This window comes from Clupea harengus, chromosome 7 (assembly GCF_900700415.2).
Source record: "Clupea harengus chromosome 7, Ch_v2.0.2, whole genome shotgun sequence".
Classification (NCBI taxonomy): Eukaryota; Metazoa; Chordata; class Actinopteri; order Clupeiformes; family Clupeidae; genus Clupea; species Clupea harengus.
The window spans coordinates 19475741-19503033 of NC_045158.1; the positions used below are offsets into that span (position 1 = coordinate 19475741).

General features: G+C 42.8%; 1 protein-coding gene across 4 annotated transcripts; it reads left to right on the forward strand.

Annotated features, from left to right (window-relative positions):
- The first annotated feature begins 11336 nt into the window (after positions 1-11336).
- On the forward strand, positions 11337-27069 carry LOC105905994. Of its 4 annotated transcripts, XM_031570772.2 has the most exons (10): positions 11337-11517; positions 12651-12706; positions 16943-17055; positions 17887-18585; positions 19067-19672; positions 23576-23764; positions 23999-24179; positions 24492-24621; positions 25386-25493; positions 25674-27066. In XM_031570772.2, the coding sequence occupies exons 3-10, from the start codon at positions 16992-16994 to the stop codon at positions 26112-26114; spliced, it is 2418 nt and encodes an 805-aa protein (XP_031426632.1). In that variant the 5' UTR covers positions 11337-11517; positions 12651-12706; positions 16943-16991; the 3' UTR covers positions 26115-27066. The 4 variants fall into 4 exon arrangements, with proteins under 4 accessions (XP_031426632.1, XP_031426633.1, XP_031426630.1 ...); XM_031570773.1 differs by having other exon boundaries at positions 11337-12706; positions 25392-25493; positions 25674-27069; XM_031570770.2 differs by having other exon boundaries at positions 11337-12706.
- Positions 27070-27293: the final 224 nt, after the last annotated feature.

The following is a 27293-nucleotide window of genomic DNA, read 5'->3' on the forward strand; positions in this document are numbered from 1 at the left end:
CCCCTCCCCCTCCCTCTGCGTGGCGTTATAAAGCTGAATGGCCCTGGGGACAAAGGACTTCCTCAGCCTGTCCGATGAGCATGACAGTGACAGGAGTCTGCCACTGAATATGCTCCTCTGTCCGTTGAGAGTTCTGTGTTGAGGGCACACGTGCAAGCCGAAAGATGCCTTTCAAACATAAAAGTGGTGATGCATGATATGCCTTTTCAATGGACAGGATAGCCAGCCCATTCAGCCTCTCCTGCTCCATGCTGCCCCTCAGGTAGGTCTTAAGGAGTTTCAATTTGGAAAAGGATCACCCGGCTGTTGCCACTGTCACAGATGTCAGAAACAATAGCAGGGCTGTGCACACCTGACCGAAGGTGGATGTTACGGAGTAATAATCCACAATCAGCATCTTGGCAAATTAGGAGACTGAGGACTGTTGAGCAATCTGCTCTAAAACAGGCCCTGAATGATAGGAGTTGTGCAAGACACGTTATTGCTATGTCGCTGTTGCAGTGGTCAGACAGACATTTTGCCTTGTCATATAGCTCATCATCGCCTACGAGCTGATGACCACTACAACAGGGACATAGCAATAACGTTTCCTGCACAGCTGCTATCATTCAAGCTGCCATGCCCCTATTTAACAGGTTGTTATATTTTCGGAGTCAGGTCCCCGCCGAGCGCCTCTTTGATTGTGTATGTGTTTTTCAGATGTGGGTAAAGATGCTGTGTGTGCTACCGCAAAAAATCGTGCCTTTCATCAGTGTTTTTAAAGAACCTTTCAGCACTTTGACCGTCTGTTTACGTTTGTGTGTCAGAGTGCTATCCATGTTTCTGATAGCTTTCTGTTTGACCTGTCTACTTTCCCAATACAATAGCCGAAGTAACTAATTTGACCGTAAAATCCAACACATTGTTGGTAATACATATTGTTAGATAAATTCATATTTAGACGTTCATATTAATGAGACAGAGACCAGCGATCAGAATTTGTTGTTGCTTTATCTTTTGCAAAAAGGGGAGAGATGACACGAACAAGATCATGTACATGACTCCAAAGTGCAGCTGGGCGCAGCCAGCTTTTATACAAGTGCTCACATAAGCTTATATGGGCATGTTCATATTCTGTACATTCTACTCAGAGTGGTGTCCCTTTTGCAAATTTCTGTGCGTGCAAGATATTGTTGTAGCGAAAACACCCTCTTCAAATATCAGAGTTGATACTTCAATATGAGTCAGAAGAATGCGATGAACTGAAGTTTTATTGAATCTTGCAGACATTTCATTCATTCAGAGTGGTGGTCCATGGAGCAACTCTGTCAAAAACCTTGTAAACTAACTTTTTAAAGGGCATATTTCGTCATTATGCTTTTCCAATCAAAAGCCTAAAATGTATCCAAATTGAACCAATTGAACACCTAAAACTGATCCAAGTTGAACCAATCAGAATATTCTCTCTAACCTATACATTTTATCCACGCTCAGCCAATCAGAATATTCTCGCTCACTTGTTGTGGAGAAACCTTTTAGGACAATGGTGACTCGTGACAGCAGGCTGGTGTCCTTGCCAATATGGCAAAGAGCCTATCTACAACTTTTTGGGAGGCTTTGCCTGGCCATCTCTTATCCCGAGACCCCTCCATGAATGCTTGGCTGTCTCCATCGGCCTGCACCTGTAGGCCTGTTTTTCGAAAACAAGTCTCATCCCTGGGAACAGGCCTTTCTGCTTGACCTTACAAGACACCGACCTCTGCACGCGGGTCATTCTGACTGACCTAACAAGACACTAGTCTCTGCGCACGGGCCTAATGACACTTGTTGTTGCAAAACTGCTTCATGTTCACCACACCACTGTATTATAGCCATGATTCTCAACAATATCAATTAGCAAAAGTGGTTTCAACCGCAACTGGCCGCTGAAGTGTCTGGTCACCCTACCATATCCATATTGTTTTGGAATGTCTTTGGCTATAACTGTACAAAATGTCATGCTTGTATCACAAAATGAACAATTGTTATAGTTATCTGCACCACTATAAATACAGTATTTCCCCTTGCACTGACAAACACGGAAATGTTCTGTTTTTTTTTTTCTTTCTGGAAATGTCTCTCACAGTCAGCCAATGACTTTATCTAGACTCTCCCAAAGAGCCAGTCTGCATTCCTCCCAGCAAATAGCATGGCAGGGATTTAATATATTGCCTTACAGTCTCAACGTATTAAAGCTCTCATTCATTGTGTTCTGTGTTTCGTGTTCTTTCCAAGAGACGGGCTGTGTGTCGGCATGCATGTTTGTTGTTTTGTAAGACAAGTAGTCACTCCACTTCATGCAGGACATTTAACTCTAACTTGCTGCTGGCTACATCTTGCTCCCACAAAATACCCCAAATGCTTAGCTGCGCCACACCCTGTGTAGCATAAGTTCACATGGAATATCCACTTACAGTACCGTGTCATTTTGATGCATCTCTTTTCGTGGGATACAAACACTTTCCCACGATAGGGGCGTCACATTGGCCTGTTCTTTGATATGACTTATATGTCGATATGACATAGTTTTGTTACTTATGGTGGTTCTTGTGTTGCAGCTGATTCTGAGTGCTTCTAGTATTAGGCCTCGTTACTTCTCTGGTTGAGAGAGTGGCAGTAGTATTAGGCCTCGTTATCCTGTCTGTGCTGTGGTTGAGGGAGAGGCAGGAGTACTAGGCCTCGATATCCTCTCTGGTTGAGAGAGTGGCAGTAGTATTAGGCCTCGTTATCCTCTCTGTGGTTCGGGATTGGCAGTAGTATTAGGCTTTGTTATCCTGTCTGTGGTTGAGAGAGTGGCAGTAGTATTAGGCCTCGTTGTCCTCTCCTCAGTCACAGAGAGTATCAGAGCCGCTGTATATGTGTCCACATATACATTCAGCATATCCTGTTAAGTGACTTGCTGGACAGGTTGTGTTTTCAGTTTGGCTATTCTCTGAAATACAGGAACTTCACTATGAGCTGAATGTCAGGGCTTCAAGTTCAGCTAGTGGCTGAACACACAAAAGGGACCTTTCTCTCCAACTGTACCTGTATCTCCACCACACAAAGAGGTAAACAAAAATCATACTCAGTTCCACACCACTGTTCTGGTATTTGTGACAGCACTCATTATCATGTAGTTCAGATCTTTTTAAAGTAAATACATCCCTCCAGGCGTCCATTTACGTTGTCATGAATATCACATATGCAAGTCTTCCACTGTTTGGCTGCCCACCCAGCGGGAAAGTGTTTGACTCAGCAACAGCAAAGCTTCTCAAAATGGCGTCAGGCTTGTGGATGTGACACGCCACACTGACCAAATACTGTTTATTGGCACGCTCAGTGCAAAGCTCTTTCAGCTAAAAACAACCCCAAAAACAGAAGCAACTTTATCTGACCAATCTATTTAAATGTTTCTATTTTTTTAAAGCCCAGTGCCATGCTGTATATAGTTATGTTATCACCAGTATCAAATGTATTTCCTCAGTGACATTACTGAAAAAGCCCATGTTGTTAATTAAATTTAGATGCATGCATTAGTGTTAGGTGAAAATTCACTCAAGTTACCTCAGGACTCCGGAGTTGAATATAAGTATATTTATTCAAATACAACAAGCTCGTCGGGCTCACTCACGTCCTGGCAGACAAGAGAGAGCCACGGGCCCACTCTCAGAGAGAGAGAGAGAGAGAGAGAGCCCAGGCTCACTCCAAGACTGCAGCAGACGAGAGAAAAGCAATTTCACAAACATCACACAAGGTTTATATACAAAGAAGTTAGCGTTCTCTGATGCCAAAACACTTTGTCAGCAGGGATAACCACGTGGTGTGTTTCTCACGTCCAAGGTCATCCTACTATGCTTTTTGCAACCTAATGCATCAGCAAGGCAGAAAAGAAGAACTACAAGTCCTTCTTATCAGCCCTGGCTTACACACACACACACAGAAGGTACACTTTTAAGCACATATACAGAGTTAGCAGGGCCGGACCTAGCACATTTGGTGCCCTAGGCAAGCTTCACCCCTGGCCACCCCCCCCCCCCCCCCCCTTAACGTTGCCTCAAGAACTATTTACATTCCATCCACACTTCAAGGGTTACAGTGCAGTCCTTCTGTCCTTCCTCGCTGCAAAGTCATCAATGACATAATTGTATGAAATCTGACCACCAATCTCATGGTTAATACTGATCACAGCCAGACCACTGAGACGTTCTTGAGCTATGGTTGACCTCAGGTACGTCTTCAACAGTTTTTATTTAGAAAAACTCGGGCTGAAGCTACTGTTACTGGTAGCGTTGCAGAGCAATACACAGGTTGGGATATATTTCTGTGAGCTGCTTTGCTTGTATGAATTTCAACAACTCAAGAGGTGTCATGCTCATTGATGGTGTTGAAAATCATGGTTATAATACAGTTTTGCAACAACAAGTGCCACTAGGCCCGTGAGCAGAGATGGGTGTCTAATAAGGTCAAGCAGAAAGGCCTGTTCCCAGGGATGAGACTTGTTTTCGAAAAACAGGCCTACAAGTGCAGGCCGATGGACACAGCCAAGCAGTCATGGAGGGCTTGTCGTGGAAAATGACTTCTCAAGAAACTTCTCAAGGCAAACAGGTGTGAATATACTGAACGTTTTAATTCAGAGAAGTTAACTACTGCTGAGCTGGTCCATGGAGCATCTCAAAAACTCTAGTCATACAGTATGTCAAGAGCGATCAAGTAGATAACCTAAGGATCAAGTCCCCGTGCCCCCTTTTTATAAATCTAACCCCCCTTTGTTCTGCCCTGTTCTTTGTTCTTTCCTATTCTTGTTTACGTCATCAGACTTAACCACATCGAGATTGAGAACAATTGGTACATCTATCTTAACAGCGTGCATAATGCACAGTTTCCTGTCTCAGTTTTTTCAGATACGGTGTCTGGAAATCGTCTGTCTTGTGGCATTGCCGAAGCATCTAGAGAAGTCTGTAACCCTGCCATGAACCCTCAGAGGCACCCATCTCGAGGCCATGACCTTGGCATGGCCTTTCAGAAGCGCCTATCTGAAGGCCCATGACACAGTCAAAAAAATCTTGAAGCCCCCAAAAGCGCCTAGGTGTGTTTGCTATGTGTTTTTTAGAGACGGCAAGTTTGCCACTTGATTTATCAGAAAAGGTATCTTTGCACCAGGGTTTATAAGAAAAGGCATGTCCAGCCACATGATTTCTCGGAAAGGGGCCCTTCTGCCTTATAGTAGCCTTCTCGTCTAACTGCTACCTCTATTTGTTGAGATGTTCATGTTCCAGTACCAGCAATACACATTATTCAACAATACAGTAATAAGTGGATAAAAATACGACAGGGTCTCGGGATAGGAGATGCAGACAAGTCAAGGACAGGCGAAGCCTCCCTAAAGGTTGTAAACAAGGACACCAACCTGCTCTCACGAGTCACCATTGTCCTAAAATGTTTCTCCGCAACAAGTAAGCGAGAATATTCTGATTGGTTGAGCGTGGATAAAATGTATAGGTTTGAGAGAATATTCTGATTGGTTTAACTTGGATACGTTTTGGGTGTTCAATTGGTTCATTGTGGATACGTTTTAGGCTTTTGATTGGAAAAGCATAGTGACGAAATATGCCCTTTAAAAAGTTAGTGCACTGGTTATTTGACAGAGCTGCTCCATGGAGCATCACTGAATGAAAGTCTGCAAGAGTAAATAAACTTCAGTTCATCGCATTCGGTCTTCTGACTCTCAATGAAGTATCAATTCTAAGATTTGAAGAGGTTGCTACAACAATGGCAAGTCAGGTACATTTTCCAACTCCAAATATATTGGCTTGACTTTTCAGGTCTAAACTGGCTAGCTCTCTACACCAAATCTAACGTTGTTATTATTTCTCAAATTTCAATTTCATGACACAACGAAAATGACGCTAATTGCGGTACAGCTGAACTTGCGATTTGTTCTGCTAAAGAAAGCCTGATGACAGTTTCGACTGAATGGCAATAACCCTTCACTGGCTACCTAACGTTAGCTAACTAGCAAGATTACATGACATTATGATGAATTCGCTAAAGTTGACAATACAATCAAAATGTAATACCTTTCTTTCAACGCAACGCAACGGAGCCCATCGGAGCCACAATTCATTTCGCCAACGGATGACGTCACCCCATTCAAGGTGAATGGGGATCCGTCAACCTTGACGGATCAACGCATTCCAACACATATAGTGTGAATCAGCGTAAGTGTGGAGTGGAATGTAAATAGTTCTTTATTTATGTATTTGTTTATTTTGCATATTATATTTTGAAAATGTAACAGCTGTAAATTTGCATTTACATATTGTTTGTTATTATTATTGTTTGTTATTAAAAATTAAGTTCTTTATTTGTTTTGATTCTGTAGTGTGCACTTTGCACTCTTGTTCTTGTAATAAATAAATAAAGGTGCAGTACGTGGGGGGCGCGCCAGGGGTGAATCTTGCCTAGGGCACCAAATGTGCTAGGTCCGGCCCTGTCTTCAATACTTATTCAAATCAACTTGTGTGTCTGTCTGTGTCTCATTCTATGTCTATGTCTCCGTTTCTGTCAGGTGGTGAGGGAATGGGAGTGGCTGTGTGTGTGTGTGTGTCTGAGAAAGACACCAAAGGAGACCATGCGGATTCCATGGATCTTTTGTTGGAAGGCATCAGTGGGAGATTGTTGTGTTTTCGTTAATGAGTGGACTCTCCTTGCTCCACCTGGGATACGGCCGGGTGATGGCAACGTAAGTGAGACATCATGTTAGAAGTGTTTCCAGTCTCAAGTAGCCAACAGTGTTAAAGCCATGCTTTCAGACTGTACTTTGTTTGTTTACAGTCTTCATGCCCTTGTCATAGTGTTGAAAGCTGAAGCCAAAATGTTCCCACACAGCGGATTTGAAAGGGAGCGGTGCCGCTCCAGATTTGCTGATAGTTTCCCCTCTCTTCTCCAGCTCCTATTTGCATACAGAGCACTGATAGGTTCCAGGGAAGTTCTGTGAGGCTCCAGAGATGTTCTGTGGATCTGAATGTTCAATGCGCATGCAGTCTTCAGCGCAATAAGCACGTTTTAGAAATGAAGGAAAATGACAGTCATTTTGTAACACCACCGTTCACGTCTGCGTATTGAACCGTAGGGGGCGTACTGAATGGTTCAACATAATACCGTGTAGAGTTGCATCCCTTATACATACACACACACATTCTGAAAGAGGCACACTGAACATCAACTTTACACCATTTTTCTCCTTCTGTCTGTGTGTGTGTGTGCTTGTGTGTGTGTGTGTGTGTGTGTGTGTGTGTTTGTGTGTGTGTGTGTTGTCACGACCCAGCCTGGTCTGCCCCGCCCCCTGCTATCAGTGCTCTTTGTCTTCCACAGCTGATGTAGCAGAGTCTGCGCAGGTGCCTGCAGGTGTGAGGAATGAAGGCTTAATGAGCTCCACCATATGAGGGCCATGACGGAGGGTGCAAGAGATCCCCTCTCTTCTCCATGCGTCTCCATGCCTCCAACCGTTTATTATACAACCTTGCGTGGGAACTCCCGTTCATGTTACACGCAGAGAGCCGTGAATTAAACAGTGTGTGTGTGTCTCTCTGTCTGTGTCTCTGTGTCTATCAGATGATGAGGGAATGGGAATGGCTGAGAGGTGAGAGTCGCCAGACTCTCTGATTCAATGTCTGTGTTAATTGAAAAATTGACACTGATGATCAATGTATGAGCTGTCATGATATTCAGACGTGGCACGCGATTTTGGGGCACTGTAATTTTGATGATGTCATGAAGTTGGAGAATGTTGTGGATGGAATGTCAATCAGGGGTAAAGCGTCCAAATCCATGATATGTGAAGTGTGTACTCAGGGCAAGTTCACTCAGAGCAGGAACAGGAAGCTTAATGTGAGGGCCAAATCAGCCTTAGAGCTGGTTCACACTGACTTGGCAGGCCCCATTGACCCAGAGTCCAAGGAAGGGTATAGGTATGCACTTTCCTTTACTGATGACTATTCAAGTGCAGTGTTTGTATACTGTCTAAAGCACAAGAGTGACACTGTAGAAGCCACAGAGAGGTTTCTAGCCGACACAGCCCCATATAAGAAAGTGAAGTGTATCAGGTCTGACAATGGTACCGAGTTCACAGGACAGGGTTACCAAGCCCTACTGCGTAGAAAGAGAATCAGACATGAAACATCAGCACCATACTCACCACACCAGAATGGCACTGCCGAGCGTAACTGTAGAACCCTTTTTGACATGGCTAGATGTATGCTCTTGGAGAGCCAGTTAGCCAAGGAGCTATGGCCGTATGCGGTCCAGACAACATAAAGAAGTGGTGAGGAATAGATGTTTCAACAACCGCACCAGAGTCACCTTACTTTATGCTGACAGGAAGGAGACCTAATGTCTCCAGGATGCAGAAGTTTGGTACTGTGTGTTACGCCTACAGGCAGGACAGGAAGAAGCTAGAGTCAAGGTCTGACAAGGGCATCTTCGTTGGTTATGACAAGAACAGTCCAGCCTATATGGTCTACGACTCTGACAGCAGGAAGGTGATGAAGCACAGACTGGTGAGGTTCATGTCCTGTGTTGAGGGACAGCAGACTGATGACATGTCTGACGATGACAGTGGTGTGCAGTCTAGCACAACCAGACCTAACCCTGACAAACCCGAGTAGAATGACATCCCAGAGGCTAGGCCAGGTCCAAGCCAGATAGGCCTACAGACAGGTGAGGTCAAGCCAGAATCCCAGTCTCCACGGAGATACCCTGCTAGAGAGAGGAGGAGGCCAGACTTCTATGGGATAGAGAGTGATCAGGCTCAGATCAACATTGATTATTGCTACAGGATGGTTTGTAATGTACCTCAGCCGTTCAGAGATGCTGTGACTTCATCCAACTCAAGTGAGTGGGTAGATACACATTTACTGAGGGATAACAACACATTTACTCTGACTATCTTACCTGAGGGCAAGAAAGCAGTGGTGGGTAGATGGGTGTATACTCTCAAAACCAATGTTAATAGATCTGACAAGTACAAGCCCCGCTATGTTACCAAGAAGCAGCCAACTGTAGCACTTTCAACTTGTGAGGCAGAGTATATGGCGTTGGCCGCCACCACACAAGAGTGACTTTACTTATCTCAACTGCTTGAACATCTTGATGACTGTCTGTATGATGTACCTAAGATTTTTGAAGATCCAAGAATCCAGTCAGCAGACAGCGATGTAAGCACAAAATACCATTTTGTGAGATCAACTGTTAATGACTGTAAAGTATGTTTGGAGTATATTCCCAACAGACCAGATGGTAGCTGACCTGATGATAAAACCAGCTACTAAAGCAAAGCTACTTACTTTTTCCATGTTCCATGTTCCTGTTTGGGGTATAGCCAGTTGGTTTCCATGTTTGTTTTTTTGTTGTTGTATAATTTATGGTTGTCAATAATGTGTGATCAAGTGGGGGTGTATCTAGCAGTCAAGCTCTGTTTAACAGTCTGTGTGTGTGTGTGTGTGTGTGTGTGTGTGTGTGTGTGTGTGTGTGTGTGTGTGTGAGAGAGAGAAGGAGGGAGGGGATTTAAGTGAGTGAGAAAGACACCAAGAGAGAATGACAGAGAGAGATAGAGAGAGAAAGTAAAAAAAGAGGACAAATCTAATCAAATGTTAAATGATATTTGGCTGAATACTGATTGAGGTAAAAGGCCTGTTCCTTGTGCTTGTATTTATGTAAAGCACATTGAATTGCGTCTGTGTGTGAAATGTGCTCTATAAATCAACTTGCCTTGCCTAGCTGTTTAGTTATTAAAGTCCTAAACCTTCTCATAGGGTGATGCATGACTGACTAAACAGCCTGCAACAAGATGAGGGAGAGCCTCCTGCAGCAATAGGTGGGTCTGCTGAATGAAACTAGTCAGCCAGCTGAATCGATTTAGAATGATCTTCTATTGCTTTATGTATAACTGTGCTTTATGTATCACATGTGCAGCTATGGTAAATGTAGTTATTCATTTTCATCCGAGGTGAGGATGTCCAAGGCGAGGACATTGTTGACATTGAGGTGAGCCATGGGAAAAAGGCCAAGCTTGAGCAAGATTTTGAGCAACTTTTTGGTTCACACTATTGAAGAATATTTGTGTTTTTCATATACTTTCTAAGTAGTTGCAACTCATGTGAATTCCTCCCCCACAAGAATGTATCACATTCACGCCACGTTCATTAACACTAAATGGTAAGCAAGACCCTTCCTGTCTGACATTCACACCTTTCATATCCAGGTAGACCCCATATGAGATACTTCCATGGAGGTACGTTCTTGTATTTCTTTTTAAATTTACAATGAAAAAGTGAAATATATACATATTCCCTCTATAACAATGTGTCAGAACTGCCACATGGAACTCCAGCCTCTGCCATAAGACAGGTACATATTTCCTCTCTGAATCTTCCCTCCATGGTAATGATGCACTTTTAAAAAACAACCAGATGGTGGTGGTCTTATACCACTGATGCCACTGTATGTGCAGGCATCCTTAGTCACTTTTCTTAGAGTTAGTCATTTGTAGAAATTTGTAAATCCTTTCAATTGTGCAGGCAGAAAAAGAGTGCCCAGCTATCTAGCTTCGGAGTTGGACTTGTTCTGTCATGTTATCGTTCCTCTGTCATGGTAGTAAGCAGAACAGGGTCTGCATTAACTGCTCACACACTGGCAAAAATTGTCTTCACAAATCTCTTGTGCTGTTCAGATATCATAAATGTTTGCTGCACTGCCCAAATCTACTGATGGAAGAATTCCGAAATCTTTACTTTTGTCTGGAATAGAAAAAATGATCTCCAAAATCAATACGTCTTAAATGCAAACTGACCCGTTCTGCAGTGACGGTCCATGCTCTAAGCGTTTTCTCCTCCATCATAAAACCTCATTGGAAAAGATTTTTAAAGCAACACTAATCTGTGCTAAAATAGATGATATTGCAAACACATCATCTATGCATTTTGCAATGCTTGTTTGTGTTTTGGTAACACTCTACTTGAACCCTGCTTTATAAGGATAACATATCTATGTCATAATCTTGTCATGGCAGATGGCATATGCTGTTATAACAATCAATTACTACCAAATGAACACTCCTACTGTGTTTGAGATCAAATTGATTCTTTTCATGTTAAAAATAGGAAAAAGTGCTTTTTCATCCTGGTTCATTTCAGGTGCATGGTTAAAGCCCCCTTATGAAAATGCAAAAATATTTTGAAGCTGTTATTTTAATGTTACTTTTAACTGCTACATAATGTTGCTTTAAAACAAAGACATAGGCTACCGAGAAGTTTCGAGATTTACTTTCACTTACCCAGCAGCTTCAGAAGGCAGGTCGTCATAACTAGAATGTCAACACTCCATGGTAAATTATGAAAAGTTTATAAACGTCCAAAGGTTAGTTTAAATCCTCAGGTCAGTTTCGGATGTATGTCTATCGTGAATCTCCAACAAGTAGGCCTATTCCTTCTTTGGTCTTTCAAAGCTTTTTTTAAAAAGGTATGTGACTGTTAGGGAAATTCAGTGACAACTATTTGTATGTGTTAATATTTTTAATGAAAGTGGGTAGGAACTGAAATTGTAGCGTGCAAATGTATCAGTACAAAACACCTTCAGAAGGCAGGTCGTCATAACTAAAATCGCGACACTCGGTAAGTTATTAAACGTTTTTGGAGGTCAAATGTTTTCTATTTGATTTCTGTTGGGCACGTATAGGCTATTGATTGCATTGTTTCCTCCTAATATGAATCCTCAGGTTAGTTTGGGATGTAAGCCTATTGTGAATCTCCAACAAGTAGGCCTATTCCATCTTTGGTTATTTAAAGCTTTTTTTTATGTGACTGTTAAGGAAATTCTGCAACGAGTTTTTATATGTTAATGTTTTTTAATTAAAGTGGTTAGCAACTGTTAGCGTAGGCTTCAACATTCAATCATATAGATGCAATACAGCATTTGCATATTGCTCGCTAACAAGACAACTTGAATTGTAGCGTGCACATTTATAAGTAACAAAAGAGGACAAAGTGCAACATCGATATATTATGACTCTGCCTGCAATAGCCGACGTTCTGCCAGACTTGTGACTGTCACCAGTTAACAAGCATACCTGAATGGTAGGCCTACTACAGCTGACAAACGTCTGTATACCTATAAGAAAGAACACTAGGCTATTTGATCGAAGAAGATTCTGTGCTTCATCGCGTAGATACTCGATATGATTGAGGATTGTGTTCATAGTTCATATTTCATTGTTCACATTTCAGTCCGCAGACCACTCAAATATGGATATTCAAACTACATCCAATGGTTTTGTTTGCTTATTTGACATGAAGTCTTTTATATCGATACTGATTTAATTTCACTCGAGATGATGCTCGTAAAATTGGTTGAATCTTCGGCCGTCAGCATTTGGAGAAGGGTAACCTAAAGAAAATAGAAAACGTGAAAAATCACCAGTTAACACGATAAGCTGTAAAACGCGAACACCAGCACTCGGCAGCCTACCGTGATTCAGTTCCGTTTGTTTCACCGATTTTCATATATTTTACCATCATGTTTAAGTTCTGTAATTTGTGCTGTGTTATTTGTTTTCACTGTTCACATTTACTTACTATATTGTTTTCTTCCTCTAGACTAGAGCTCTTCTGTATGTGAATCCCAGTTTCTTCTTGCCTTAACTCAGATGAAGGTAAAAGAAAAAAAAACTAGGGCTGTCAATCGATTAAAAAACATTAACTAATTAATCGCACATTTTTAAATTCATTAATCGCGATTAATCGTGATTAAAAGTTTGTTTTTCTTCTTAAGACTAAATCTTATCAATAAACAAGTAATCACTTCAGACAGGGAGTATATTAGAAACTGTTGTTTAACTGTATTTTTTTTAACACAATGGTGCCCCTCGATAGCCGGACGATGTCATACTCATAATTCTAGTCAGAATATGAGTCTGATACCGCTCCGTTGGGCTGTAATTATGGGGCGTGTTTCAACCGAACCAGGGAAAAAAATCCCTCTTCGCTCAATTGGATATATCTAGAACCAATCAGAGCAACGTAGTATGACCATAACGTAGACCATGGGGCCAGCTGATACAACTTTTACCGGATCCCGTAGGAAGGACGGCAAAAACATATTTTCGATCGACAAATGCCTTGATCACGTTTATCTGTTCCTCTTTCAAAATGAATGTGCTGTCAATGTCTTTCTAAAACAGACTCGAATTTCCACATTTCAGCTCTCCAACGGCAGCCATGTTTGTTGAAAACGAATTCACCCCAAAAGCTCTTTGGTGACGTGGTTGATTACGTTAGGGTTGATCATCTGTCCATCATCGTATAAAGCCCGCCCTGACAATTTGATTGGTCTATCTATCTCCTCACAGATTTTTGTGAGGAGATAGTTTCTCCCCAACGGAGCGACACCAGACCGAACTTCCCGACCAAAATCGTTGTGGGCGTGGCTAAGTTCGTCTGGCATCCAGGCTAGCCCCTCAATGGTAAATCGTAAGAATTTCCCCTGAAGCAATTCGAATCACCTCAATCAGCCCACTGTCCTCAACTATGTTGATGGGCCGACAGTCACCAGCAACCCAAATGGTAACCTTTTCACGGACTGGTCTAGTTATTTTCCTAGAGAAGTCATGGAGTGTGGGTTGGCGATCATCTAACCTGGGACTGCTTTCTGTCGGGTGCTTTGCATTAAGGTGATAGCTAAATTCAGCTTGACAAATGCTACATACAACTTTAGTTTTGTCGATTGTTCCGTCATTTTGACTCTTAAACAGAGACTTTCCGCCCAACAATCCCTCAGCTCTCTCCATCTTCAACTCCGCAGTGGTTCTCAAACTTTTTCTGTCATTCCCCACTTTGAACAAGGGGGGCTATTCAAGGCCCACCTGTCCCTCATCGCTCCCATAAAATGGTAGGCCAAGCCCCCTACTTACGGGCTACATTGCCTGAGGGGACACAGGTTCACGTCTGGCCTGATGTAATTTCCCAATCCTCTCCCCACTTCTTCTCCGCCTCGCTTCCTGTCATAACTTCATGTCCTATCCAAATAAAGGCATTTAAAAACAAAACAAAAAATAATAATATATATATTTTTTTTAAGTTGTGTTAATTGCGTTAAAATATTTTAGCGCGTTAATCACGGCGGCATTAATCACATAGATTAACACGTTAACGCTGACAGCCCTAAAAAAAACACAATAATATTTTTGTTTGTGTTTTTAAAACACGAGGAAAAGAAATGTAGATTAAATTAAATTAAATTTCAATAGGGCCTACAAGCAAAATGTTTCAAAATGACTGAAAAAAAATGCATATGAAACAGATATTTTAGATATTACTTCAGTAAACACTGAAAAGGTTTTCCATTTGTTGAAAATGAAACGAAAGCCATAATCACATTTCTGAAAAGAATAACTTTGATGAGGAGTGATGTCATTCGTCATCACATAGAGAAACACAAATAGGGAAATTTGGTATATTTGGAATATGGACAGAAAGATTCAAATGTGTGAAAAAGAGTTTTTGAGGTGAGCGGAGGCAGAACACAGTAAATACAATCAGAGGCTCTCACAAGCAGACGTCAGGGCTATAGTCGGTTTTCTACTGGTATACAGCAGGGGTTTTCAACCAGGGGTCCGTGGCATTGCAGGGGATCCGCGACATGAGCCTATGTTGATCAGTTCACCATTGACTTTTTTTATTTCTATAAATATACCTGGGCCCGTCGACGTATTTTTGTCTGAATAGCCAAGTCGCATTGCCCAAAATACTGATGTAGACTCATATTCAGTGAAGAAATTACCCTGGCAAGTATTATAGGCAGAATATGTGGTTACAAACATGAAAAAGAAGGGTACGGGACTGTAAAATGTTTTGGGAATCACTGGCACATCAGTGGGCCGCGGATTACTTTCTGGTCAGAATCGTGGTCCCTGGGACAAAATCAGTTGAAAACCCTTGGTACACAGGACTGTTGTTAATATCTGTCTTCCTGCAGACTACCACCACAAGGTGAAACCCCCACTTCTCACCATGGCACAAAAAAGGGCGTTTCACATATGTTGCCCTGCCAGAGACAAGGTGTCCCCCACTATGATGGTAAGGTCCGGGCTCCCCCATGCCAGTGGATAGATCCAATTGGGAATAATTGGACCAATTTAGCCCCATGGGCAGCCAATTTAAAGGGTGCCTCAATCTTAGCAAGAGAGAAGTACGGGAAGAGAGAGGCACGGGAATTTAAAGAGTATAGTATAGTATAAGTATAAGAATTGGGTATGCAGTGTTTAGATGCGTGAACACTCTGCCTAGTTTTGGTTGCCCAGGACAGTCCTCTATGTAGCAGCAGTCCGGTGTGCAGTTAGTGGTGGGGTGTACAGTACATCTCATGGTCCTCTAACAGTGCTGGTGGATGCACAGTTCTGCTCGGGCCCACATCCTTCTGGTGGAGTTTTAGCCAATTAACGACCCCCCCCCCCCCCCCCCCCCCCTTAATATGCTGTTTTACCTGTTCCACAAAGACTTTGTGCAACTCTAGTGTGCTAGTGGTTATAAATGAGTTCAAAATAGCAATTGTGCTGGACTGTTCCCTTTGATGTTGCCCTATTTGTGCCTTGTCATGTCGTCGTGTTCCCTGCCCTTTCAAATGTGCTTGTTTTATTAATTCATTGGGTTGCCTGCCTAAACACATTCATTGTACTGATGCGTATTTTATAGGGGGTGCAAAGTCTGTCATGAGTATCATGGCATATTGATTTAAACCTGTGTTGTTGAATTTGTGTCATATCAGCAAATCATATCAACTAAAATGTCGATGTGCACTGTGATGACAAGCGCTGCTGTGGTACCACACAGCTATAGCAGGCTATTTTAGCACAGGGAAATTGAGCCTTACCAGAAATAAGAGGTCAAGACTGAGTGAGAACAATAAAATAAAATAAAAGACCCCCAAAATGTCACAAACTATTTGTAGACTGAATGCATTCTGTACTACAATGACCGTGGCTATGCATTCGTATCCCTCTGGAGGGATATTTAGTTTTTTGTTCTTGATGTCAATATGGTTTAAAAATGCTGCAAGTCATAAAAAGAACACCCCCAGAAGCCTTTAATATTCTACATCCCACTTGTGCATCAATGTAATTAGTTAGAGGAAATATACAAAAACATCAAGGCATGTCAGACTACCTAAAAAAGTCTAAAAGGCCTCAGTCCCCCGAGTGTTAAATTCAATTCAATTCAATTCAATTCAATTAAATGGAAATTGTCTCTAGGCGCTTTACAGGGTGGGATTAGTTGCAAAGACTGCAGCAGCATCCCACAGTGGAAATGTGAGTAGGAGGGGAATAAAGAGAAAGTTAATGGACAGAGCTAAATTGCGTTGTGTATGTGTATATGTAATTATAGGTTATAGTGATGAACTCCCTTTGCCACTGCACTGCTGTGCTTCTCCTATTGTGTGGGAGCATCAGTCCATCATTTCATGGCCACTGGCCTTTCCCTTTCAAAACTCATTTCAGAACTCATTTTGTAGACAAAAGTCATTCTGCCTTTACAATAGACTTCCTAGGCCAACATTTATAATTCTGTGGCATGAAATACAGAATGCACTACTATCATCATTCTGTGCCATAGAATGATCATTTTGTACATTTCTATATTACTACATTAAGGAAAGTATGATATACACAAAAGGGCTTTGGTGATTCTGTGACTCAAAAGGTTTCAGAAAGCATCCTGTCCACGAAAGCAAAGGCTGATTGATTTGTTATGGACATAAGTATTTTGCTAATATTATACTTTTAAGATAATATTTATATCATTAGAATATTATAATAATATTTAATATTACCATTAGTATTATTCTGCTTTATTCCTGGTAACTTTATTCCCATCACTTTGACTTTGACTGTAAGATTTTGGGTGAGCTGGGGACAAGAAGAGGGCAGAGCAGAAGAGAGGAAGATGAAGAAGGTGCAGAAGATGAAGAAGGTGCAGAAGCACAGAGAGACTCTCAGATCATCATCAGGTGATCAAACCTGTCAGCTATCGACAATACACATGCATTTACACATCACAACTGTTTTCTCTATTCATTCTCTCTCTATCCTACTCTCTTCCTCTGTCTTTCTCTCTCTCTATATATATATTGTGGTACCCCAAGCTGCTCTTGGGGTTCCACTAGGTATAAAGTTAGTGAATTATCTTAGCAGGCCTATACTGGGCAGGCTCTAGGACCCTGGGGAGGTGTTTTGTGGACTTGGGAGGCCGGGCCATCCATTGATTGCAAGCTCAGGTGCAAATTGTTAGACTAGTTTGGCACCTGAGCAGCAACGAGGGAGACAAAGACTTTTAGAGTCAGAGAGAGAAGCAAGACTGCAAGAGGGGAAAGGTGCCAGTAACACTGGGTGAAAGCCAGGGGGTTTACCTGTTTTCAGTTATGTTTGAGTGCCTAAGTTTGTAAGTTTAAGCCTTAATAAAGGACCTGCATTGCTGAAATTCCCTTGTCGTGTCCTTCCGAATGCTGGGCATTCACAATATATATATACTGTATGCTGTATATATATATGTATCTGTCTCTCCTTTTTTATCACACATACACACACACATTATCATACACATTCATGTTTGTAATATTCTTTTGTACACATGAGGCAACTGTTACCAGATCTCCCTCATTGTCACGAAACACAAAGCAATCAACCCTAAAACACATCTACATGCATGAAAACACACAAGATCAGAGTTCATTTGACAATGTGGATTATTATTCTGTTACAGTAAAACCATAGGCAGGTGCATTAATATGATGTTGCATGAAGTTCAGTGTCTTTAGCAGTGTCATGATGTCTGTTTCCAGGTGGTGCTCCACATATCTCAGACATGAGGATTGTACTGCTGGGCAGCAGAACACATGGAAAGAGTTCATCAGGAAACACCATCCTGGGAAGAGAGAAGTTTGATACCTCAAAAATAAAAGATGAGTGTGTGAAGAGAGAGGGAGAAACAGCAGGGAGACACATCACTGTAGTGGAGGCACCCGGATGGTTTTACAATCATTCTGTAGAGAACACTCCTGAACATGTTAAACAAGAGATTGTCCTCAGTGTGTCTCTGTGTCCTCCAGGACCCCATGCTGTACTGCTGGTCATTAAGGGGATTTGGTCATTCACAGAGACACACAGAAGAGTAGTGCAGGAACACCTGGAGCTTCTGGGTGAGAGAGTCTGGAGTCACACTATAGTGCTGTTCACCTGTCGGGACTGTCTGGGAAACACAACCATTGAGCAGCACATCGAGAGACAAGGAAAAGCTCTACAGTGGGTTGTAGAGAAATGTGGGAACAGGTATCATGTAGTATCAAATAAGAAGAGCAATGGTGGCCAGGTGACAGAGCTGCTGGAGAAGATAGAAGAGATGGTGGCAGGAAACAGAGGCCATCACTTTGACTTTGCAAAGATTATGAAAGAACTGAAGATGAGGAAGAAGGAAGAAGAGAGAAGAGCAGAGGAGTGGAAGATGAAGGCGCAGAAGCACAGAGAGACTCTCAGATCATCAGGTGAGAAGAATGTTCAGCTGTCGGACCTACACATTTTCATACCACAGTTCTTATTTACTTCATTCATTCATTCAATCACTCTCTCTCAGTATCTCCCTCTGTCATTCTCGCTCTCTCTCCTTCTATCTATCTATCTGTCTGTCTCTCCCTCTTTCATCAAATATACATTCATACAAGCACACACACCACCCCCCCCCCACACACACACACACACCCACACCCACACACACATAATTATACACAATATGTTTTTTACTTTTTTCTATACCCATGAATCAGCTGTTACCAGATCTCCCTCATTGTCATGAAACACAAAGCAATCAACCCTAAAACACATCTACATGCATGAAAACACATAAGATCATAGTTCATTTGACAATGTGGATGATTATTCTGTTACAGTAAAACCATAGGCTGGTGCATTAATATGATGTTGCATGATGTTCAGTGTCTTTAGCAGTGTCATGATGTCTGTTTCCAGGTGGTGCTCCACAAATCTCAGACATGAGGATTGTACTGCTGGGAAGCAAAGAGGAGGGCAAGAGTTCATCAGGAAACACCATCCTGGGAAGAGAGGAGTTTGATACCTCAGGACAAACAGCTGAGTGTGTCAAGAGAGAGGGAGAAACAGCAGGGAGACACATCACTGTAGTGGAGGCACCCGGATGGTTTAAAACATTTCCTGTAGTGAACACTCTTGAACATGATAAACAAGAGATTGTCCACAGTGTGTCTCTGTGTCCTCCAGGACCCCATGCTGTACTGCTGGTCATCAATGCGATTCAGTCATTCACAGAGACAGAAAGAAGAGCAGCGCAGGAACACCTTGAGCTTCTGGGTGAGAGAGTCTGGAGTCACACTATAGTGCTGTTCACCTTTGGGGACTGGTTGAGAAACACAACCATTGAGCAGTACATCGAGAGAGAAGGAAAAGCTCTGCAGTGGGTTGTAGAGAAATGTGGGAACAGGTATCATGTTGTAGCGAATAAGAAGGGCGATGGTGGCCAGGTGACAGAGCTGCTGGAGAAGATAGAAGAGATGGTGGCAGGAAACAGTGGTGGGCGGAGTATTGAACACCCTCCTAAATGTCAGTATATATTTTTTTTCACGTTATGAAAATTCCCCACTTGTGATTTTCATAGATGTATATTTAAGTTTAACCTCATCAATTGATGAAATACAGATATGAGAAAGCTAGAGGGCTTTAAGGACTGTGTGTGTGTAGTTATGTACTGCTTTGCTAGTTAAATTGTACCTAGATTACTTGGATTACTCTGAATTTGCACTATCTTGGCAATTACCCTGTTTGCCAAGTTAGTTTCACTCAAGCCAAGGTTTGTCAAGCCACACCTCCAACAATCAGCCACTTTTGTGTAATCAAGATCTGGGAGGGCCTTCAGCCAGGTGCAATCAGTGAGCATGCTACTTCCATAGGGCTGCTGCTGAAGCGTCAGCGGAAGTGTCAGCCCTCGTGCTCAGCCCTTTTCGTGTGAAGACCTTTTTGGGTAAAGACGTACAAGTCTACCTGTACAAGACCTTTTTGGGTAAAGACGTACAAGTCTACCTGTACAAGACCTTTTTGGGTAAAGACGTACAAGTCTACCTGTACAAGACCTTTTTGGGTAAAGACGTACAAGTCTACCTGTACAAGACGTTTTTGGGTAAAGACGTACAAGTCTACCTGTACAAGACCTTTTTGGGTAAAGACGTACAAGTCTACCTGTACAAGTCCACCGAAACAAGGTTCACAAACAAGGTAAACTTTTTCATTTTGACTCTGCCATAGCCATGTGTCACAGTAGCATCTCTGTTGTCACTGGTTGTCAAAAAAGATCACAGCGCAGCAGACGGCAGCGCAACCTGGGTAACCTCCGCTCACTTCAACAAACCTCATCTACTGTAACCTCTTTCTCTGTTGGCCTGTGGAACTGTCAGTCTGCAGTCAAGAAAGCTGATTTCATCTCAGGTTATGCCAACCACCTCTCCCTAGGGCTCTTAGCTCTCACGGAGACATGGATCACACCTGAAGACAATGCTACCCCGGCAGCACTCTCCACCAACTATGCCTTCTCCCATACTCCCCGGCCATCTGGTCGTGGAGGTGGGACGGGGCTGCTGATTTCAGACAACTGGAAATTCACTCCACTGCTGCCTTCAAACAGGTATGCCTCCTTTGAATATCATGCAATTATGGTAACTGCTCCTGTTAAAACTTATGTGATTGTTATCTACCGTCCACCAGGACAGCAGGGTGATTTCATCCATGAGCTGGACACCCTGCTGTCATCCATCCCTGAGCAGGAGTGTCCAACACTCATCCTTGGCGACATGAACATCCACCTAGACAATCCCAACTCAGCTGACTTTCGAACCCTGGTTCACTCGTTCGACCTACAACAGGTCCCCACTCCTCCAACTCACAAAGCAGGAAAAGAGCTTGACCTCATCCTTGCTCGGAACTGCACCACGGACAACCTAACGGTAACCCCTCTGCATTGCTCGGACCACTTCTTCATTCGCTTCGATGTTCGGCTCATTGAGCAACCCTCTGTCCCCCCTCCGATGGTCTCGTTCCGGCGCAACCTCCGCAACCTCTCTCCCACCCACTTTTCCTCTCTGGTTTCTTCTGCTCTTCCACCTTTATCCACTTTCTCCTCACTAGGTGTCAATGATGCCACCGAAGCTCTCTGCTCCACTCTGAGCTCATGCTTGGACAGCTTGTGTCCACTTTCCACCAGACCTGCTCGATCTACCCAGTCTCATTCGTGGCTGAGTGATACCCTCCGAACGCAGCGCTCCAATCTCAGAGCGGCTGAGAGAAAGTGGCACAAATCTGCCGCGCTGGACGATCTTGCAAGCTACCAGACACTGCTGGCCTCCTTCTCATCCAGCATCACTGCTGCTAAGAAGACTTTTTTCAATGACAAAATCAACGGTGCAACTGACGCTCGGAAACTATTCTCCACCTTCAAAACTCTGCTCTACCCTCCTCCTCCCCCCCCAGCTACTAACCTCACTGCTGATAACTTTGCTTCCTTTTTCACAGAGAAAGTGGCAGCCATCGGGCAACAGTTCGACCAACTGTCCCCCTCCCCTAAGGGCGCAACCGTCAATAGCTCATCTTTTCCTTCTTTCATCCCTCTCAGCGAGAGTGAGGTCTCCAAAATCCTAACAGGTAGCCGTCCAACTACATGCCCGCTGGACCCCATCCCATCCAACATCCTTCAAGCCATATCACCTGCCGTCTTACCGGCAATAACACAGGTGATTAATGCTTCATTTAATTCTGGAACATTTCCTTCTCTTTTCAAAGTGGCTCGGGTAACGCCGCTGCTCAAGAAGCCGTCTCTCGATCCCACTCAGGTGGAAAACTATCGACCGGTCTCACTTCTCACGCTCCTATCTAAAACCATTGAGAGGGCAGCTTCCAAACAGGTCACCGAGTTCCTGTCAAAGAACAATCTCCTCGATCCGAACCAGTCTGGCTTCAAAAGCGGTCACTCCACCGAAACAGCCCTGTTGTCTGTAATGGAGGCCTTAAAAACAGCTAGAGCAGCAGCTCAATCCTCGGCTCTCGTCCTGCTTGACTTATCAGCTGCGTTTGATACAGTCAACCACCGCATCCTTCTGTCCATACTGTCAAGTATGGGCATTTCTGGCAATGCGCACTCCTGGTTTGAATCCTACCTCACTGGGCGCTCGTTCAACGTGTCATGGCAAGGTCAGCTGTCTGTACCTCACCGCCTCACCACTGGGGTGCCCCAAGGCTCGGTGATGGGACCACTTCTCTTTGCCATTTACACCACCTCGTTGGGCCCTATCATCCGCTCGCATGGTTTTTCCTACCACTGTTATGCCGATGATACTCAACTGTTTCTGTCTCTCCCTCCTGAGGACACCACGGTCTCGACGCGGATTTCGGACTGTCTCGCTGATATATCCACATGGATGAAAAATCACCACCTTCAGCTGAACCTGGCCAAAACGGAACTGATGGTCTTCCCAGCCAAACAGGTCATCCACCACAACATCAAGATCAATACTGACTCTTTATCTCTTGCTCCATCCAAAACAGCAAGAAACCTCGGGGTCATTATTGATGACCAACTGACCTTCACGGCCCACATCGCCTCTGTCTCCAGGTCGTGCCGCTTTGCGCTATACAACATCCGCAAAATCAGGCCGTACCTAACCCAGTATGCCACCCAGCTGCTGGTGCAAACCTTGGTGAGCTCCCGCCTTGACTACTGCAACGCCCTCCTAACGGGCCTGCCGGCTTGCGTGGTGAAACCACTACAGATGATCCAGAACGCGGCGGCGCGTCTGGTGTTCAACCAACCGAAAAGGGCACACGTCACCCCGCTACTCATCGAGCTCCACTGGCTGCCAGTAGCTGCTCGCATTAAGTTCAAGTCACTTATGCTTGCCTACAGAGTGCTTACTGGTTCTGCTCCCACCTACCTAAATGCTCTTGTAAGGGCAAATGTTACACCCAGGACGCTGCGCTCGTCTAGTGAGCGTCGTTTGGCACTGCCGTCCGTGCAAGCACGGCAATCCAGACTATTTTCATTTATAGTTCCACGTTGGTGGAACGAACTGCCTAGTACTACCAGAGCAGGGGCGTCCCTCTCTACCTTCAAGAAGCTTTTGAAGACCCAACTCTTCAGAGAGCACCTCCCCTCCTAACTGGCACCTGACTAGCGCTTAACTTGCACTTCAGCAGTTACATTCCTGCACTTCTTTTTCCTCTTTTCTAGGTTGTTGTTTTTCTAATTCTCATGTAAAGTAGTATTTATTGTTACACCATGCTTTTTTATTGCTCTTAGCTTGACTGTTCTCTCCCTTGTACGTCGCTTTGGACAAAAGCGTCTGCTAAATGACTAAATGTAAATGTAAATGTAAGATATTATATGGAAATTCATCATAGTGCTTTAATATTGATTGACTGTGCCTGACTGTTATTAATTCCATATTTCCCCTGTCTGTACAGTTACAGAAGGCCTACCTGATGACAACTCAAGGGGAGATACTGGATATGACTCTGCTAAATCAGGACTTGAATCTGAGCTCATAAAGTCCTTTAAGCAGCTGAGCGCTGCTGCTTCGACTCAAAGCTTTGGACAACAGAAACCTCCCTTGAGACCAGCACATACAAAAGCACCATGTGCTGAGCGGAAAGGTTAGTGTAAAGTTTAATTTTTTCCCAAGTTAACTTCTTGTTGAAGTATACTTAAAAATGTTTCCATTATCAAATACGAATCAGTAAAACTCAGTTGCTCAAATCAAGCCCTCATAGAATGATACATTACTCATGAACACATAAAATATGTAATGCATATGCAGTTGTAAGTGGTACAGTCCATACGTATGATGTATAATACTTTGTATGTTGTCATGTACCCACTTATTTTAGTCTTTGAAAGAAAGGTTCCATTTGTGGATGAGTCGACAATAACTGTAAATTATGATGATCGCATCGGACGTGGCTCCTATGGAACAGTTTACAGAGGATCATGCCAGGGAACTCCTGCTGCTGTCAAGATGATAGAAATTGGAGACAATCCAGTGACTACAAATGAATTTATTGTACCTTGGTTAGACTTTATATGTGTATACGTACGCCTTTGTGTTTTACATTGAAGTGGGACTTGTCCCGTATGCAATTAAAATTCATGCCACTGTGGTAGTAATCAGTAATCTAATACAGTTTATACAATATTAACCTGAAGCTATGGTTGTCATGCATTTTATCTAACAGTCATTCTGGAGACTATTTAAGACATCTAACAGCAAAATATTCTAATACATACAGTGAAGATATGCTGCATGAATGGTCATTAGCCATCAGTTCTTGTATCTAAAGTATTATTGCATAAAAATAGTCTTAGTTTCAATTCTTTCTTCAGGCGTTTGTCTCACCCCAACATCGTACGGATGATTGCTGTAGCCAGAAGTGAGACACACGTCCTCATTGCTAATCAGTATATCCATGGAGCCAACTTGCAGGAGGTTCTTTACAAAGACACTCCCATCAAGGTAGTGCATCATCATATTGGGTGTTTGGTGAAATATGTAGAGTGGTGTTAGAAAGTTAGAGAACTCCATAGGGATTCTTGAAAATCTGCATAAGTATGACCTGAAGTGTAATCAGATCTAAATCTAAGAAATAAAAACTCACAAAGAGAAGCAATTAGAATATTTAGTCAGAATAGATGTGAAAAATACTACTTTATTAATTCTTTAGGACTAACTGATCCCACATGAATTGACCAAGTATGTGAACCCTTTCCTCCCATAACTGATGTGAACACTTTCTACTGGTAGTGGACTAATTAATTGAGAATTGAGTTGACGGCATGTCACCACTGAAAGAACTATAATTTGCACATTGTGCCAGGAAATTCTCCAGAAAGACCGTTAGGGCATCTATATGTGATGTAAAGCTCAACAGGATGAGTCTTTCAGAAGGACAATGACTTTCAACTGTTGTGTGGGACTGTTGAATGGCTCATGGAAATGTTTCATTATAGTCACTTTTGTGCGAGAGGTTCACACCAGATATTGGAGGGAGGGTTCACAGACTTTTTCACACTATGTATATGCTTTTTTGTTTATGAATATCCCGTTAGCTTCTCTTTATCAGTTTTGATGACTTAGGTATAGAGCTGGTCACAGTTTAGGTGATATTTATGCAGATTTTCAGAAATTTCTCACGGGTTCACATACTTTCTTGCACCACTGTAAATAATATTACAACATAGTAAAGAATTCCTAAAAATATTGCTCTATAATACTTTAAGTTGCAGGACGAGGATAAGCTGTTTGTGGCTTTAGATATTGCCATGGCTGTTGAGTACATACATGGAAAACCAATCATCCACCAAGATATAAAGCCAGCAAATATAATGGTTAGTACTTGAAACTCATCTTTTAAGACTATATATTTTTCTATATATTTTATTATGCCATATCAGATCTAAATGTTTTCGACCAGAGAAGCAGAACACAACGGAAAGTCTTCTTTTTCAGATTTTAATTGTAATTAAAAGTTAACATTTAATTTACAAGATACTTTCCAATTATATAAGATTGCAGCAGACAACAAAAAGGCCTACCTGACTGATTGGGGCTTGGCGAACCTGAAGGAAACGGTGTCGATGACGAGAGGAGACCATCAATCAGGGGCTCTCTGTGGTCCACTGGGAGGAACTCCACCCTACATGGCCCCAGAATGCCTAGTAGAGTGTGAGAACTGCAGCACCATGTCAGACATGTGGTCTCTTGGCATCACTCTTCTGGAGATGTTCACCAACTCTAAAGTCTGGTCTTACAGTAGCAATCAAGAGCTACGTAAGCTTCTTCTTAAAAAAAAAAATCCTCTTGCTGTGCCTACATTACAGCCTGCTCCTTGTGACATTGTGAAACCATTGATAAAATATAAACCCAAGTCTCGCATGAATGCCAAAGACCTGGTGATACTGTTGAAGTCAAAAGTTGATCTCACCAAAAGATACGGGTACAAATGGTAGACAGTAGTGAAAGTTCAAGAGGTTAAGTTAAGCTGTTGCATCTGATGTGTATAATCAATGCTGATATATTGAATGCTGGTTGATCACTCTAACCTGTTAATATTAACATGTATCCCTTCGCTCCTTTGTGCATGACTGACCTCACTGCAGCCATGTTTAAATATATATTGGATATTTCCTAGAATTTGTCAAAATGACATCATTCCACATATAAATCAAGTGCATTCTGCACCATGAAAAAGTCCAATCTCTGTGAGTGTCCTAGGCTCTGTAGATGGTAAATAATACAAATGTCTCCATTCAGTAAAATCAAACCAAGCAGAGCATGGAGAACAATGAGGACAATCAAATGCCACATAGTCAATCATGATTCGTAGCCATGGCAACACCCAGACAGGGAAAGGACATGGTTATGTGTGTTTGACAAGTTTTGGCAAAGCGGACATCTAGGGAAAAAGATGACTCATATTGCTATTTTGTATAGTTGTTGATAGAGTATATTTTGTTGTATATATTTTTTTTAACGTGATTTCTTTCAGCCATATTTCCTATACAATCATGATGACCTTAATACATAGACAGTAGCTAGTGGATAGTAGCACAGATGTATATGTTTAGAACTGTACTGTTTAGCAAATGAATATGTAGATTACAGCTACACGATGGAATTCTGATGGTTTTCAGCAAATCGCAAGCTGAAAAAGGACTTCCCTTTTACAGTGTAGGTACACCTGGAATGGTCCATTGTGTTTGACTTCAATCAGCAAGTTGCCTATGGTTTCATCCGGAACCTCTGTAAAACTTTCCCTATCATAAAACGGCAACCTGATGCGACTTTGACCACGCCCCTTTAGCTTAAACAAAAGGCACGTCTTCCCAGATGTGACCCTCTCTCTGTCGGCGCCCACCTGGCAAGGACCTCTTCACCTCTCTCCCTTCGGGCATCGTCCGCGAGGAGCAAGCCTCTTTGACCTCCTCTCACCTCAGGCATCGCCTGCACACGGTGAAGAGCAACTCTCTTTGTTCTCTCGCAACAAAGAGAACTCACTTTTGTCTTACGGCCGACACACGCCTAAGATCTCTCAGTCAACTGACTGCTAAGTGAGACGAAGTAAGTTTAGCGAAAGCAGCTAACAATAGACCTGCTAGCTAAATTGCAGAGGAAAGCAGCTAACAATA